This window comes from Ambystoma mexicanum, chromosome 2q (assembly GCF_040938575.1).
Source record: "Ambystoma mexicanum isolate Mex_15411 chromosome 2q, UKY_AmexF1_1, whole genome shotgun sequence".
Classification (NCBI taxonomy): domain Eukaryota; kingdom Metazoa; phylum Chordata; class Amphibia; order Caudata; family Ambystomatidae; genus Ambystoma; species Ambystoma mexicanum.
Window position 1 is genome coordinate 405,486,114 of NC_090924.1, and position 13,886 is coordinate 405,499,999.

The following is a 13,886-nucleotide window of genomic DNA, read 5'->3' on the forward strand; positions in this document are numbered from 1 at the left end:
GCTTTTTTTCTCTCCTAGAAACACATGTTTCATAATAAGTTGTTTGACAATAGACGGTGCCTGTGTGTTTACATGCATTACACCCACAATGCTTGCATGTTATTTATTCCACCAGCTGAAGGAGCCACAGTGACCCCGGCATTTGTATAGGGTTGTATAATGCTCGGGTATTGTCGCTTGGGGCACAATATGTCCCACAAGTAAAGCTGAAAGGGGGCTGTAGGGCGAAGGGTGTCCGAGATACTATTGTGAGTAAATTGGACTAGCTAAAGCCAGGTTGGGTGAGTCCTCGAGGTATGTGGCATTGGTGGTCCATTTGGTTTTGCTAAAACTAACAGTAAGTGCTGAATCAGTCTTTGTTCTGCTTGTGATTTTCATAGGAAATGAGAGATTGTTTTCTTTAGTTGGAAACATATTGGTTGAGGTTGCACACAAGTTTCTTGTCTTCCTTTGAATCACCGCTAGGAAATGACTATGTTCGTGTAATCAAAGGCATGTTGAACTTGGTGGACCATGTGATTACTTTCTGACATGATAAGTAACGCCAACATATGTTGGTCTCATTTCAGCTCACCACGCCTAAGTTCCCAGTGGTTGTCAAAATGGGCCACGCTCACTCCGGGATGGGGAAGGTAAGCTGCAGTGTGATGTCATATAATGTCATGTAATGTAATGTGAAGTCGCCTTGCATAGTGCATCTTTGACCATTTTGGGGGTTCTTTGTGCTATGTCCTCTAAGAGATGGGGAGAAGAGGGAAGTTATAGGGAGGACTGGGAAAGGGAAATTGTGAAACCTGAAATGTTGATTAATACAGAATGGCAGAAACAATGTTCTGAGTTTGCTTCCAGGTGAGTTGTGATGAGGGCACACTTGGTATGTGTAGCCAGAAGAGGACCCCAGACGCAGGTCCTTCTCGGTTTGGCATAATGCGTTTGATTTTCGTGGTCACTTTCCTCGTTTGCACTTTCTTAGTGCAGTTCTCTGTGTCGTTTTCACCTCATTTAAAAAAACAAATATACGTTATCTGTGTGTGAGGTAGTGGGTTGGGGTGGCAGGGTGAAGGAGTGAGGGTGGCGGTTACAGTGGGGCTTAGTGGGGAGCTCCATCATTTAATTAAAAAAGAAATCGGTGAAATCGGTGAAGAAAATACATGAAGAAAGTGCAAATGCCGAAATTGACCATGAGAAATAGTTATAAATACCGACCCTACCACAGCAAAGAACCACATGTTAGATTGGGTGGTCACCAAAAACATTCCCACCATCATTGACCAAACATCTCCCTTTGTTTGGTCAGACCAATACATTGTTAGCTTTCATTTCCAACTACTGGAGGCTGCGGTTAAACCTACTAACCACCCAAGATTATTATCAATCATAACTTCAACAGGATAAAGGCTCAGGACATCTCCCTATGTCTAACAACTATAATGAGTGAAACTGAGAGTGGGTACTCTGTGGCCGTCTAGTTTCTTCTTTTTCTGACATTTCTTGAAATTGCTCCATGAAAAAGCCCCCCTCCGGTTTAAGGTCATGAGAGACAACCCCAGCCATAAAAAATGTTTCACCCCGAACTTAAAATGATGAAAAACGAGAAACCTAAATTGGAATCCCAGTGGTTAAAACATAAAATGGAAGAAAATAAAATAGCTTGGAAGGACTCTGACAAAACCTACAAAAATAAAATTATCAAAACTAAAAAAGGAGTACTTCAACACTGACATAAGTCAGTCCTCCAACCACCCCAAAAAACTGTTCAAAATTGTAAGACTCCTGGGGAAGCCGAAGGCCCTCCTTACCCTGTTCGTCCCTACCTCACTGGACGTAATAACAGTACAAACAGCCTTTGAAGGCTAGGAAGAGAATCAAAGAGGCTCTGCCCAATGCGGCCACCCCTATCGAGAAACAGTGCTTGGAACATAGAGGAGAAGGTATCGAACCTTTTGCCGTCTCAGCTATAGCTGTTACTGATTTGTCTCATCCGTGCACTCCACGTCATACTCGGAAAACATCCTCCCTCCGAAGTTAATATTAGAACACAGAGACTTGTACGCTCCCTTTTTGACTAGATTTGCCAATGCCTCGTTTAGAGATGGCAGGAACCCCAAGTCCATCAAAACTGTTGTGGTCCCCCCGCTATAAAAAAAAATACAATTTACACCTAAAGGACCCGGGTAATCTCAGACCCATAACAAATTGCCAGTTTGTACTTAAGATCTTAGATTGACTTGCCTGTGTGCAATTCCAAGCTTTCGTGGAGAATAGCAACATTCTGCATGATAGACAATCTGGCTTTCGACCTCGGTATAGTACCGGGACAGCCATACTAGATCTGCAATCGCACATGCTAACAATAAACAATAAGGGCAAAGCAGGTCTGCTGGTCCTTTTGGATCTTTCCGTGGCATTCGATCTGGTGGACCACCAACGCCTCTTACACTACTTAAGTCATCTGGGGTTATGTTCCGAGGGGGCGGTTGACTGGTTCCACTATTTCTTATCTGGATGCAAATCCAAAATCCATTGGGGTCCAGCAGTTTCACCATTAGCCCCTATCTGGTGCGGAGTCCTCAAAGGGGCTAGTCTATCCCCCATCTTCTTTAACCTTGACACAAGGTCACTTTGTTCTCCTCTGGACGACTTGGGTGTATTTTTTAACAATTTTGATGATGACACCAAGCTGGTTTTAGAGTCCACCGGGGATCATTTGATTGACAACAAAGCCCTCACTAACATCTTCCAGCAGATAGAACTCTGGATGTCATCCAATTGGCTTTGTCTAAATGGCAATAAAACAGAGATTTTCATTTTTGGCTCCAGACATGCTCAGGCGAAATTGGGCCCGTCCTTTCAGAGTTTTACAATTGGCCATAACATGATACCGGTTCAAACCAAGGTAAAAACTCTGGGGGTCCAGGTGGAGGCCAGCCTGAACTCCGAGGCACATGTTAACCTGCTGAGTCAAAGCTGTAATTACCATCTCCATCTCCTGAGAAATATTTGTCCCTACACCACTGAAGGGAACCGTGCTACGGTAGCTCGAGCTACTATAATCTCCAGGCTAGACTATTGTAATGCCCTGTTGATTGGAGCTTCAAGCTCTAGCATAAAATAAATGTCAAGTTCTACAAAACGATGCAGTGCGCACCATTAAAAAAGTCTCTAAGCGTGCACACATCTCAGAGCATTGACAAAGTCTTCATTGGCTCCCTATCAAGGAAAGGATCTTGTTCAAAATAGAAACCTTGGTGCACAAGCGTATTTTTGGACAAGCACCTACCTACTTAAAAACGTCTGTCAGTACAGCCCGACTACAACCCTTCCTTCCTCTAATAAAAGGTAGATTATCTGCCCTGAGTGTAAGCGCACCAATGGACGGGGATGATCCTTCCCAGTTAGAGCAGCAATCTTCTGGAACTCCCTTCGCTCTAGGCTGAGTTCTGAGGCAGAAAAACCCCGAAAACCCACCTCTTTGAGTGACTTCCACCTCTTTTCCTGCTGCCCGATTGTCTTGTCTTTGATGGTTGTTCTTTTGTGTGAATATGTCACAGTGCCCCGATGCCTGCGGGCCTTTAGCGCCTAACAAACAAACAACCAAATTAATAAATAAAGAAAGATTTAATGGGCTTTGTTTCGAAACTTTACAGTCACCTTTAAATGTTATTGATCTAGCAAGAGATGGAATGTCCTGTGGACTTGCCCTGCTACAGGGAGGCCAAGGATGACTGAATTGCCCTTTTCACTCCATAAAGCCCAACCATTCAGGGAGAGGCAGGGACAGTGCACGTCTCACTCTACTTCTTCTAGAGCAGAGCAGTGATATTCAAAACATTTTATGATGAGCCCCAACTTAAGTAAAAATATTGTTGTCAAGCCCCCTTTGAGTAAAAATACTATTGCAGTCTTCCTCACCCCATTGAAAACCACTTTTCTCTGTAGAGGGAAACCAAGTGTTGGGATGGACATACACACTGAAGTCTCCATTTCTCTCTTAACATAAAACATCCTATAATTTCCCAAAGAGTGAGATGGAATTTACACTTTTATTATTATTATTATTATTATTATTATTATTATATTTATTGAGCGCGTTCCTAGCTTCGAGAAACAACAGAGCACTTTACAGAGTTATACAACAGTACAGATGCATAATGGAGCACTTTTCAGTGGTAACAACAGAACAGATATACAGCAGGGTTTTGGATAGGATACAGAGGGGCACAGAGGAGGGGCACAGCATGGAGGAGAGGGGCAGGCGGCGTCAAGCGAGGTAGGTGGCACGATGGGCGACGTGATGGCCTATTTGTTGACGAGAGACTCCTTGAAGAGGTGGACCTTGAGTTCTTTTCAGAATTGTAGAAGCGTGGGGGCGAGTCTGATGCTGACTGGGAGGAGGTTCCATAGTCTTAGGGCATAGGCAGAAAAGGCTGGTGTTCGGGTCCTTTTCCTTTTTGCAGCTGTGGATTTCAAGTCTGCACATGTCCTGGCTTCTGGTGGTGCACTGTCTGGCAGAGATGATGAGTTTCTCCATGAGGTAGCTAGGTGACTTGAGGGCAACTGCCTTATAGAAGATGCAGCAAGACTTGAAGGTGATTCGGGTTTGCAGTGGGAGCAAGTGAAGGTCTTTGAGGGCCAGGATGATGTGGCCATATCTGCGTAGTCTCTTGATGAGCGTACGGCCGCATGTAGGACACTTTTTAGAGGCACAAAGGAGGACTGTGGGAAGCCTTCAAGGAGTGCATTGCCCTCATCCAGGTGAGATAGGACCAGTGCTTGAATGATAAATCTAAGGCGGTCCGGAGGGAGGAAGAGCTTGACTCTCTTCCAGAGGGAGAGCTGATACCAGGGGTGTTGCTAGGTCATGGAAAAGATCAGGAGCTAAGCGAATGTCGCCACTGGTTGGATTCAGGGCTAACTATAGCCTTTTGGTGGTAGTCCCTGAGCTTCTATCCGGAGCTACAACCAAAAGACTTACGGCTATAGCCCCCCCAAGCCCACCCCCTAGAAACGCCTCTGGCTGATACCAAGATGTCTGAGTTTTCTTAGCTATGTGTGTCTTGAAGGAGAGGTGTTTGTTCATGTGGAACCTGAGGGACTCAGCGCAGGATGTGAGCTCGGGAGTTAAACCCTCAGAGTTTTTGATTGATAGCCAGGTCTGTATGTCTGGGTGTTCAGTGTTGTTGGTGAAGAGTAGCAGTTTGGTCTTGTTGGGGTTGAGCTTCAAGTATGCACTGGACATCCACGACTGGATCAGTGAGAGGCAGGTTTCACTTTCAACTCTATATATTACCCTTCAAAAGAGCGGCCGAGGCATTGAATGTGCGTTGACGCTGAAAATGTGAACCCTCCTCTCGCTCTTACAAGGAAACCGCCAGGGAAGAAGCCAACAATTGAATGGGCAGTACGTTTGAGCTCTCCTGTCTAATGAACAGAGTATACTTAGGGAATGAGGCCCTTGAGTCAATGAGCTTCACCACAGAACTCCCCTCCTGACCCCAGCGATGATCCTTCCGGAAAGAGGCCCAACAAAAATAATCCTTTATTTAATTCCACGTTTTACAAAGCACATCATATACTCGGTGCCTCTCAGCTGGAAGTTTATAATCAGATCAAGAAGGCAGCAGCACGGTTACGCAGCACTAAGAGAACACATAAATTGAGTAATCAGCCGCAGAATGGTAGCCAGCTTGAACAGGAATTAGCGCTGCATGTTAGAGAGTTGCTGAAAAGCCCAAGTGCCAAACACGTTTCGAAACATTGTACGCAAGCACAGCGAGGGCTGACGCTGGAGAAGTCTAACTGCCAAGGCCTCCATACACAAGGAGCCAACCCAGGCAAGGAAGGATTAAGGGGTGAACGGGGCGGGCCGGGGTCACTCTTAACAACATGTGAGTTGGCCTGAGCATAGCCCTGCTGCCTCACATCTACCAACACCTGCCAAAGAGGGGCATTTTCTGGGCAACGCAAGAGGGAATGGTGTCTTTTAAATAATGCACTGTGCATTCCAGCAGCAAATGCAGACTCCGTAGAACAAGGGCAAAGCGCAGCCAGAGGTCCTTTACTCGGACTACAAACGAGCTTCAATAGATCACATGACAGGACGTTGTGTTACTTTTTAAAGGCGATTTTATTTGTAGATATTGATTCATAGATAATGCCTCGTGTTTCGGGCTATTTTATGCATTTCGTCAACGGAACTAGAGCTCTGCTTTTAGCTGGGGGATTGTCTGCGTCATTGTCAGTCTTGTTAGTACAGTTGTGAGTGATTAACAAGTGTTAGGATCCAGATGTCCTTGGAAGGCGAGTGCCTTATTCGTGGTTTGTTATTGTCTGAGAAATGGACATGCATAGGGGCAGGGAGAGTCATTAAAATGCCCGGGTGAAATAGTTGGAACAGAATTTACTGTCAGATGCAAGATGTCCACAGTAAATCCCAAACTGCGCCATTTCCCAGCATTTGCAGCACAGATCAGGGGAAGGAGCGAAAAGTCTGCCCCGCCTCCCCCAGCAGTTCCATGCTGCACATCTGCGGCTTCCCTACACACACTGACTTCCCTGTGAGCAGAGATGCTACTCACACCAGGCGTCATCAAGGGGTACCCATATTAATTTTGCCCGCCCATCAGGGGTGGACTGGGAACTAAAAGAGGCCCTGGAAATAAGTACTGGGGACCAAAAGAGGCCCTGGAAATAAAGTTCAAAGTGGCCCCACATGACACATTTTCAGCAAGCCCAATGCTTTTCCTATGAGAAAATTTGGAAATACCACACAAAAGAGGCCCAGGGTGCAGAGGCCCACCGGGAAATCTCCAGAGTTCCCTATAGGCCAGTCCAGCCCTGCCGCCCATTATTCATGGGAAAGGGTGAAAAGGTGCAGAAAGCCAGCATTGACTGGGTTTGTATGTCCACCCCATCCTAAAAACAGTCTCGATGGCCAATGGAGGACTGCAGACATGCAGGTGGAGGCGGCACGTCCTCTCAGGCCAATTTCCGATTACTTTTGAATGAGCCCCTTGCTTATAGTAGCTGCTGGAATATTCCTCAGGATAAGTCGCAATTTTGGTAATAATTTATAGTGAGGGAAAATGCATTGTTCTGTACCTAGTGTAAAAAGTGGGACAAATAGTTCTAACCATCACAGTTCTTTCTCTAGAGACAACGGTCTGTTTTGATGTCAGAGTTAAGGCCAGTTGGTGTTCTCTGGGGACAACTAATCCAATGGCATTCCTGAGGTCTTGGTTTTGTCCCAGTCTCCTCCTTGATTTTGTCCAAGAACAATACATCCCAATTTCAGTAAATCTTTATTTTTCGTGTTCTGTGTTCTAATGTCTGCCCAGTGCCCATGGGGTATGGTGGGCCTTGGTAGGGAGGCCCTCAGGTTATAAGTGTCACTTTGTGCTACTTGCACAGTTTGTTGCATGTACAGATCATTAAATATGTATTGTGTAAATAGAGTGCTATTAATGACCTATTGTTTTTCCTTTCTGAGAGTGACCTCAGTTGTTATGTTAATAGCATGTTCATATGTTTTGCACATTCCACGTGTAGAAACTTGTTTAAATGACTAACCAGGTCCTAGTTGTTGGTTGGTCAGCTTCCCGGTTAGCTTTCAAGTGGCTTGGACATAAAAGGTGCTTTGAAATGGAAGCTTCCATATAGAACATGTCCTGGTATTGCCTATTGTAATCTTTGAGATCAAAGTATCGTTTTATTAGCACCTGGTAGATGTGTTGGAGGGCAGGGGGTGGGTCATTGAGCCTCGCAGCCAATCATGAAGCTCGGAAGGCAGGCTGTACCTCATGGTATTGCTCACGTTTTGAGCCTCCTCGGAAGCGGGAGGCTGATATTTTCCCTCATGGGCAGGTAAATCCTTGCTGCCTGCACCCTCTTCCCCCCACCATTTCCACCTCACCAACACACTCGCCTCCCCACCCCAACACAAGCCCCACCTACTTGCAGCCTTCACGCCCCTCGTCAAAAGCAGGATCACTTGCTGTTCCGACCTTGGCCCTCCATGGCAATGGCCGCCAGGGAAAGGGAGAAAGGGCAACCTGTTGTTCACTTCTCCCAACGTCAATGGAGGCCATTGGAAAACGCTGACTGTGCCATTTCTTAACTTAAAAATACATTAGCACCCCGGAAAGCATGCTGGGGTGATACTAGCAGTAAACCTCTCCGTAGGTTGGTAATACAGGTAGTTAATGGCCTGGGGCCCAAGTTAAGGACCATGTTGCAACACTCTGGGTGTAACTCAGGCCCTGGTCATTACCTGACCCGTAATGTCCACCCACGACAGGGTTTATTACTTAGATATCACACCAACAGCATTGGTTTGTGAATATTCTTATAAAACACCGTTATTTACTTAATCAATAATCCCCAACATGCCCAGGAGGGAAGATGGCACCCCCAGCTTTTGAGGAGGCTCAAAATGGGTGCAATATCATGAGGTATAGCCTGCTTTCCCAACTTCCTCATTGGCTGAGAACCTCCATGAGACCCCCCACCCCCTTCCAGGTGCTAAAGTGCAATAAGTGTGATGTATTTCTTGTGTCTTTAGAGAGAGCTTTTCTTTAGGACTCAATTGGGATTCTCTAGGGAGAGGTTCTTCTTTAAATACAGCGTTTTGTAAGATGTTTGTATGGTATCCCCTTCAAGAAAATGTTGGATGATTAAATAGTGCATATTCTAAAATCCTTTTGTGTCGCTACATTTCCTTTACAAACTGTCCCCTTCCCTCATGGGAATGTTGTTAATGGTACTATATCTGTGGCCAATCAGGTTCTTAGGGAAGCAGGCTATATTTCCTGATCAAAGCCCACATTGGATTTTACTGTCTGATGCCTTCCATTTTTTTGGCCTGACCCTGGGCCTCTGCTGCTCACACCTGCTTCACACCGCCTGAGGCAAACTACACCCTCCCTTTCCCTCTGCTCACATCTCCACCCAACCCTAGATAAAGCACCCCCTCCTTATGTGGAGTGCCTGGACACCTGTTGCAAACCTTATTCGGCCAGGTCAGCCACAGTTCTCTGCTTCTTGATTCCAGCTTCTACCTACTGCATGCCTGACTGTCCTCTGATGCGCGGCTTGCTTCCCATTGTCTATTTTAGCTCCCAGCACATGGTGGTTCCTGATTAAAGCGGCAGGCCTCCCTTAAATCTGTGGCGGGGAACAGACTTACTGGCCCCGTCAATCCACATACTTGTACCTTCTGTATGGGGCACCCCTGGGGGGATGAGTACTGTAATACATGCAGTCCCAGACATGACATGTCACTGTCCATTGATAATAAGGGCGGGAGCTGCCTTAGGTTGACACAGTACATGTCAAATGTTGTTGGGGTTTCCGGTCTCCTTTGTTAACCCCTGCAGCCAGGCCCCATGTTGGCCTGTTTTAAATATACTTTATTAGTACGTTAATTATGTTAAATGCTCCCACCACCTGCAGTGCTACACAAAAGGACAGGGCTGATCCATGGAACATTTGATAGTTAATTAGGCTGGCCATGGCAGGGAGAAGGTTTTGTCCTCCCCCTTCTGAGATAACATGGTGTTATCTTGGCTGTCATATCCCAACTAAATATGACAGGGGGACTGTGCCTGTAGGCTGTCCACCCAGAGTACACAGGTCGATGTGTATGTCATGCGGTGAGCATAGGAAAATGTGTGCAGATTAGCCCCACACATTTTTCAGAGGTTCATTTACCATGATTGAATTTCACATCACATTTCAAAAAACCCCAGGTAAACGCACACCCGCCGTGCGGATGGTCAAATTCCTCACAGTGTTTGATAAGATTTTTAATAAATGAAAAAGGGGATGAAAACGCCTCACTGTCCCTAATCTAGGAGGTATTTCCCTACCTCACCCAAAATTAGGAGTCTGTCAAGTGTCACGATGTCAAAAGCAAAAATGTCCTGTGTCCGGAATTCTATCCTAGCCCTCACATTCGAAAACAAACTCTAAGGTGTTAAGGGTATTGTGTTTGGTTTAGAACATGCACAAATGTTCAAGTTCAACAAAAGGTATAACTCCAACAAAAGTTCCAAATGGATAATGTTCACAGTTCGAAAGGGAATGGCTCCCTTCCCCAGGATTCTCTCCTCCAAAACAAAAGTTCAAAGAATAACCAAATTCTTTATAGCCCAAGAGAATAACACTCTCCTCTAGTGTTGCAATTCACTCCAGGGGAAATTACTCCTTTCTCCAGGCCTTTTCCCACATTCAATACAACTAAAATCTTAAGGGTATGGGTCTTCCTTATGATTCTCCTTCCACGATAACACAACTTGGGTGTGGGTCCCAGCCTCGCAAAACACCTGGTATACTCCCCTTCCAGGCTCTCTTGTACAGTTCCTTTACGCAATGTGTGTACAGGTCCCAGATTCACAAAAGGCCTGGTGTACTCCCCTGCCAGGTTCAGTTTTACAGTTCCTTGTGGGTGTGAATCCCAGATCCGCAATTCACCTTGTATACTCTCCTGCCAGGACTTAATGTTGCAATATCGCTTTTTCATTCAGTACAAGGGGTATGGGTTCTACCCAAGTTACTGTATGGCAAAGTACTGTGATGATGAAGATGACACTGATTCCATTGAGGATGACGCTCTTCCCCACTCTTGAAACCAATTCATTCTTGCAGAGTCTCTTTGCCTCAGTTTTGGTGTTCCCTTCTCCCCTCTGGTTTCACCAACAATGTTTGCATTCTTTCATTCCAATTGTACACATTCGGGTACTCGCCTTGGTATCTGCTAGACTCAAGCGGATTTCCCCATTCAGCTTGCATCGGAACGAAGCCCATACTGGTTTCCAGTTCCTGCCGCAACTTCCTTCTTCTTCTGGCGCTTCCCCGGTCAACCTGCACTGCTTCACTGCGCTGCTGGTCCGGAGCTTGCATCTGCACCTTCGCCTCTCGCTGGTAGTGCTCCGCAGCCACAGCACTCGCTTCTGTCTGCTTGCTGGTCTGGTTGACCGACCAGGAGTGCTTGGGTCAACTCCCTCTCTCACCACATCCACTAGCCTGCCTTTGGGTTTCGCTCCCAGGTCGGGACACCATCTGCTCTGTACTGCACCCTGCGTCTCGTTTCGATCTCTAAGCCAACACTTGGAAAAGGAAGGTCTCTCCATCTTTCAGTGGCGGCTAATTTAAACTCCTGCCTCCACGCTGGAAAGTGTCTTGGACCAATCATGTTCTTCACAACACTAGACTGCGCATTATGGTTCACACTCTTTCTCATGCCAGTCCTCTTTCTTGTTTCAGTATATGTTGCTCTCTTAGATGTCGAATGTTCATACGTTCTGTGAGCAGTTTTTACACAATGTTGAAGGGAGTTCTCACACTATGCCATTAAGGCATGGGGAATGCAGGGGGTATCCCTAAAAGGAAAGGGTGATACCATGTCTTATCTGATGATGCCTTCCCATCCCCCTGAGGGCCATCTCCCCTCATGTGATCCTCCCTCACAGAGCCACCCCCATGGTCAGGATCAGGTAGCGGCTGCCGTCCCCTGTCCACATGAGGGGAGGCTACCTCCAGGAAAGGAGTGAGGGTGTCATCAGATTCATCACAGGGGGAGCTTTTTGGCTGCCCCTGCAGGCTGCTTGAACTCCTCAACTGTATGCTGAGAGAAGAAACAGCCCAGCAGGCACCCTGGAATGTAGTCTAACTACTGGTAAAGGCCCTAATTTGAAGTTATTGCCGAAGGACTATGAAGGAGAAAAGCAGAAACTCTAAATCCATGCTAGTTTCAGCTGTAAATATGGGGGATGAGTGCCCTGCTGAGCAGAGAAAGCTGGATACTGCTACTTAGTGAACCTTATTGATTTTGGAAAGCTTGCAAGGTATGTTGGCTTAATTGCTTGTGCTCTCATCAATTCCTAAAAATGCAATTCCTTGTTGGGCGATTGCATAACAAGCATTGAACAAACATTGGACACTTGTTTCAAGCATTGGAAAAATATCAGATGCATGAATTGCTTGTCTGAGAGAAGAAAATGCTTTTACTTTTGCAAAACATTTCCCCATTAAAGAAGCGGGAGAAAAGTGTCAATGTCAGAAATCTGTCTTTATGAAATCAATCTCTTATCAAGGAATTCAGTTTCAGGAATAAATGAGAATGCAAGCAATTAAGCTGACCCACTTGCAAATCTCAGAAAAGACAACAGGTGGCATATTTCCTAGTGCAAGAGGCCAACTGCCAAATTAGTGCTTTAGCAACGGAGACAAGAACCTTACTTCGCCCTCATAGAAATGTTTGCAGTTTCCCATTGTACCCTTTAAACGTGGCTGGAGGGGGTACACTCAGCTTTTGTGATGTACATGAACTGCTGGAAAAACAGTGATTTTGTTCAGTGTCAGATATCCACGTCCACTGTGGAATTCGTTGAAAGTTGGTTGACGAGTCCTAAAGGAGAAAGTCTCAAAGATACCTCAGGAGGCTGGGTGACTGTTGCTAAGTTGTTAAGTGGTCTGAGCTGTATGTAAATCCCTTGTCCTTTTTCTCCAATTACTTCTGAAAAAAGTACTTTAAGATACACCTTTTCGACCTGGGCAGGGGTCGAGCTCCTTTGCTTCACTTTCTCATATTCAGGGTGGGCGAGCAACTGCCCGGTAGTAAAACCCAAAATTTGGCAGCAGAGATAGACAGTACATAGATTGTATTCACGTTGTAGCTTGTGAATGTTTGTTATAGCCCCTTTGCATGTAGCGCACGCCTGTAAGGGGAGGGCTGTTAGTTGTATGTTATGAATACGGACTTTGACACAAAGACTCCTGCACACTGCGGGACAAGGGCAGTAGTGTGGACTGGGGCTGTGCCTATGGGATTGTATTCCACTTGCCCTCTGGCTGCAATGGAACAATGGCCGCAGATGATGACTTACTTCTGTGCATTTCATCTGTCTGTCCCATCACTGGAGAGAGTGCATGAATCACTGTTGCACATTGAGATGATGCAGAGAGAGAGAGAGAGAGAAGAGAGAGAGAGAGAGAGAGACAGAGAGAGACAGAGAGAGAGAGAGAGAGAGAGAGACGCCCTGGGAGATGACTAGAGCAATTTTGACACATCCTCAATTTACTTAGCATGTTTTACTGGTATTTTCGGTCTAAGCCAAGTTCTCCGTTATTACGTGGCTAAACCCGGCGTTTTGGTGCAGCCAGTCTAGCCATTGCTTACTGTGACATGACATTTATTACTGAGCATCTTTTATAAAGGAAGTATGATACGTCTTTTTTTTTATTGACATTAGTTTAGAAAAAGAAAACAAACCTTTTTGTCATCACATGTTTCCATCAATATCATACAATTTGTCCTAGAACTAAAGAACCCAAAGAAACCCAAAGAAATCCTAAAATAGTTACTATTGTGAATTTAGTAGAACCATATTAATGGTGGCACAAGTTAATTGAATATTGGTTCCAGAAATAAGATAACTCCACCAATCGTTCATGTTGCCATTTTTCGGTGCAAACTGGCCTAAATGTAAGGAGCACTGTCCAGCGATTTTGGAACACTCGATCACTCAATGTTTTATCGATTCCACAGCACTCATACCGAATCGACAAAGGTTAGACTTAGTCGCCGGATCTCTTCTTCTCATCAAAACCTCATTTGTGTTATAAAGGTTTAAACGTAGCCTTATAAATTGATCACGATGATATCGTTACAGAAATTTTGGAAGTTCGCCCATTTTTTGCATCGATGTTCCCAAGTCTATTGCTGAAGCCAGCACCCTTCGTTTATCAATGTTGACAATCCAGTTCCATTGACAGAACTTTTTTTGTGTGCAACTTGCGGAATTTGGAGAAGTTGTGGCATGGTCGTATCTGCCTCTCTCAACATCGATAACAGTTTTTCTTCCCAGCTATTAAGTAAGATCGCTGAT

General features: G+C 45.5%; 1 protein-coding gene across 2 annotated transcripts in view; it reads left to right on the top strand.

Moving 5' to 3' along the window:
* The window catches only part of SYN1 (synapsin I), a 731,549-nt gene that overhangs the window by 466,582 nt on the left and 251,081 nt on the right, over positions 1-13,886 (top strand). For both annotated transcript variants that reach the window (XM_069647426.1, XM_069647427.1), the window contains exon 7: positions 570-632. In XM_069647426.1, the coding sequence (XP_069503527.1) occupies positions 570-632 (63 nt within the window). The remainder of the gene's footprint in view (positions 1-569; positions 633-13,886) is intronic.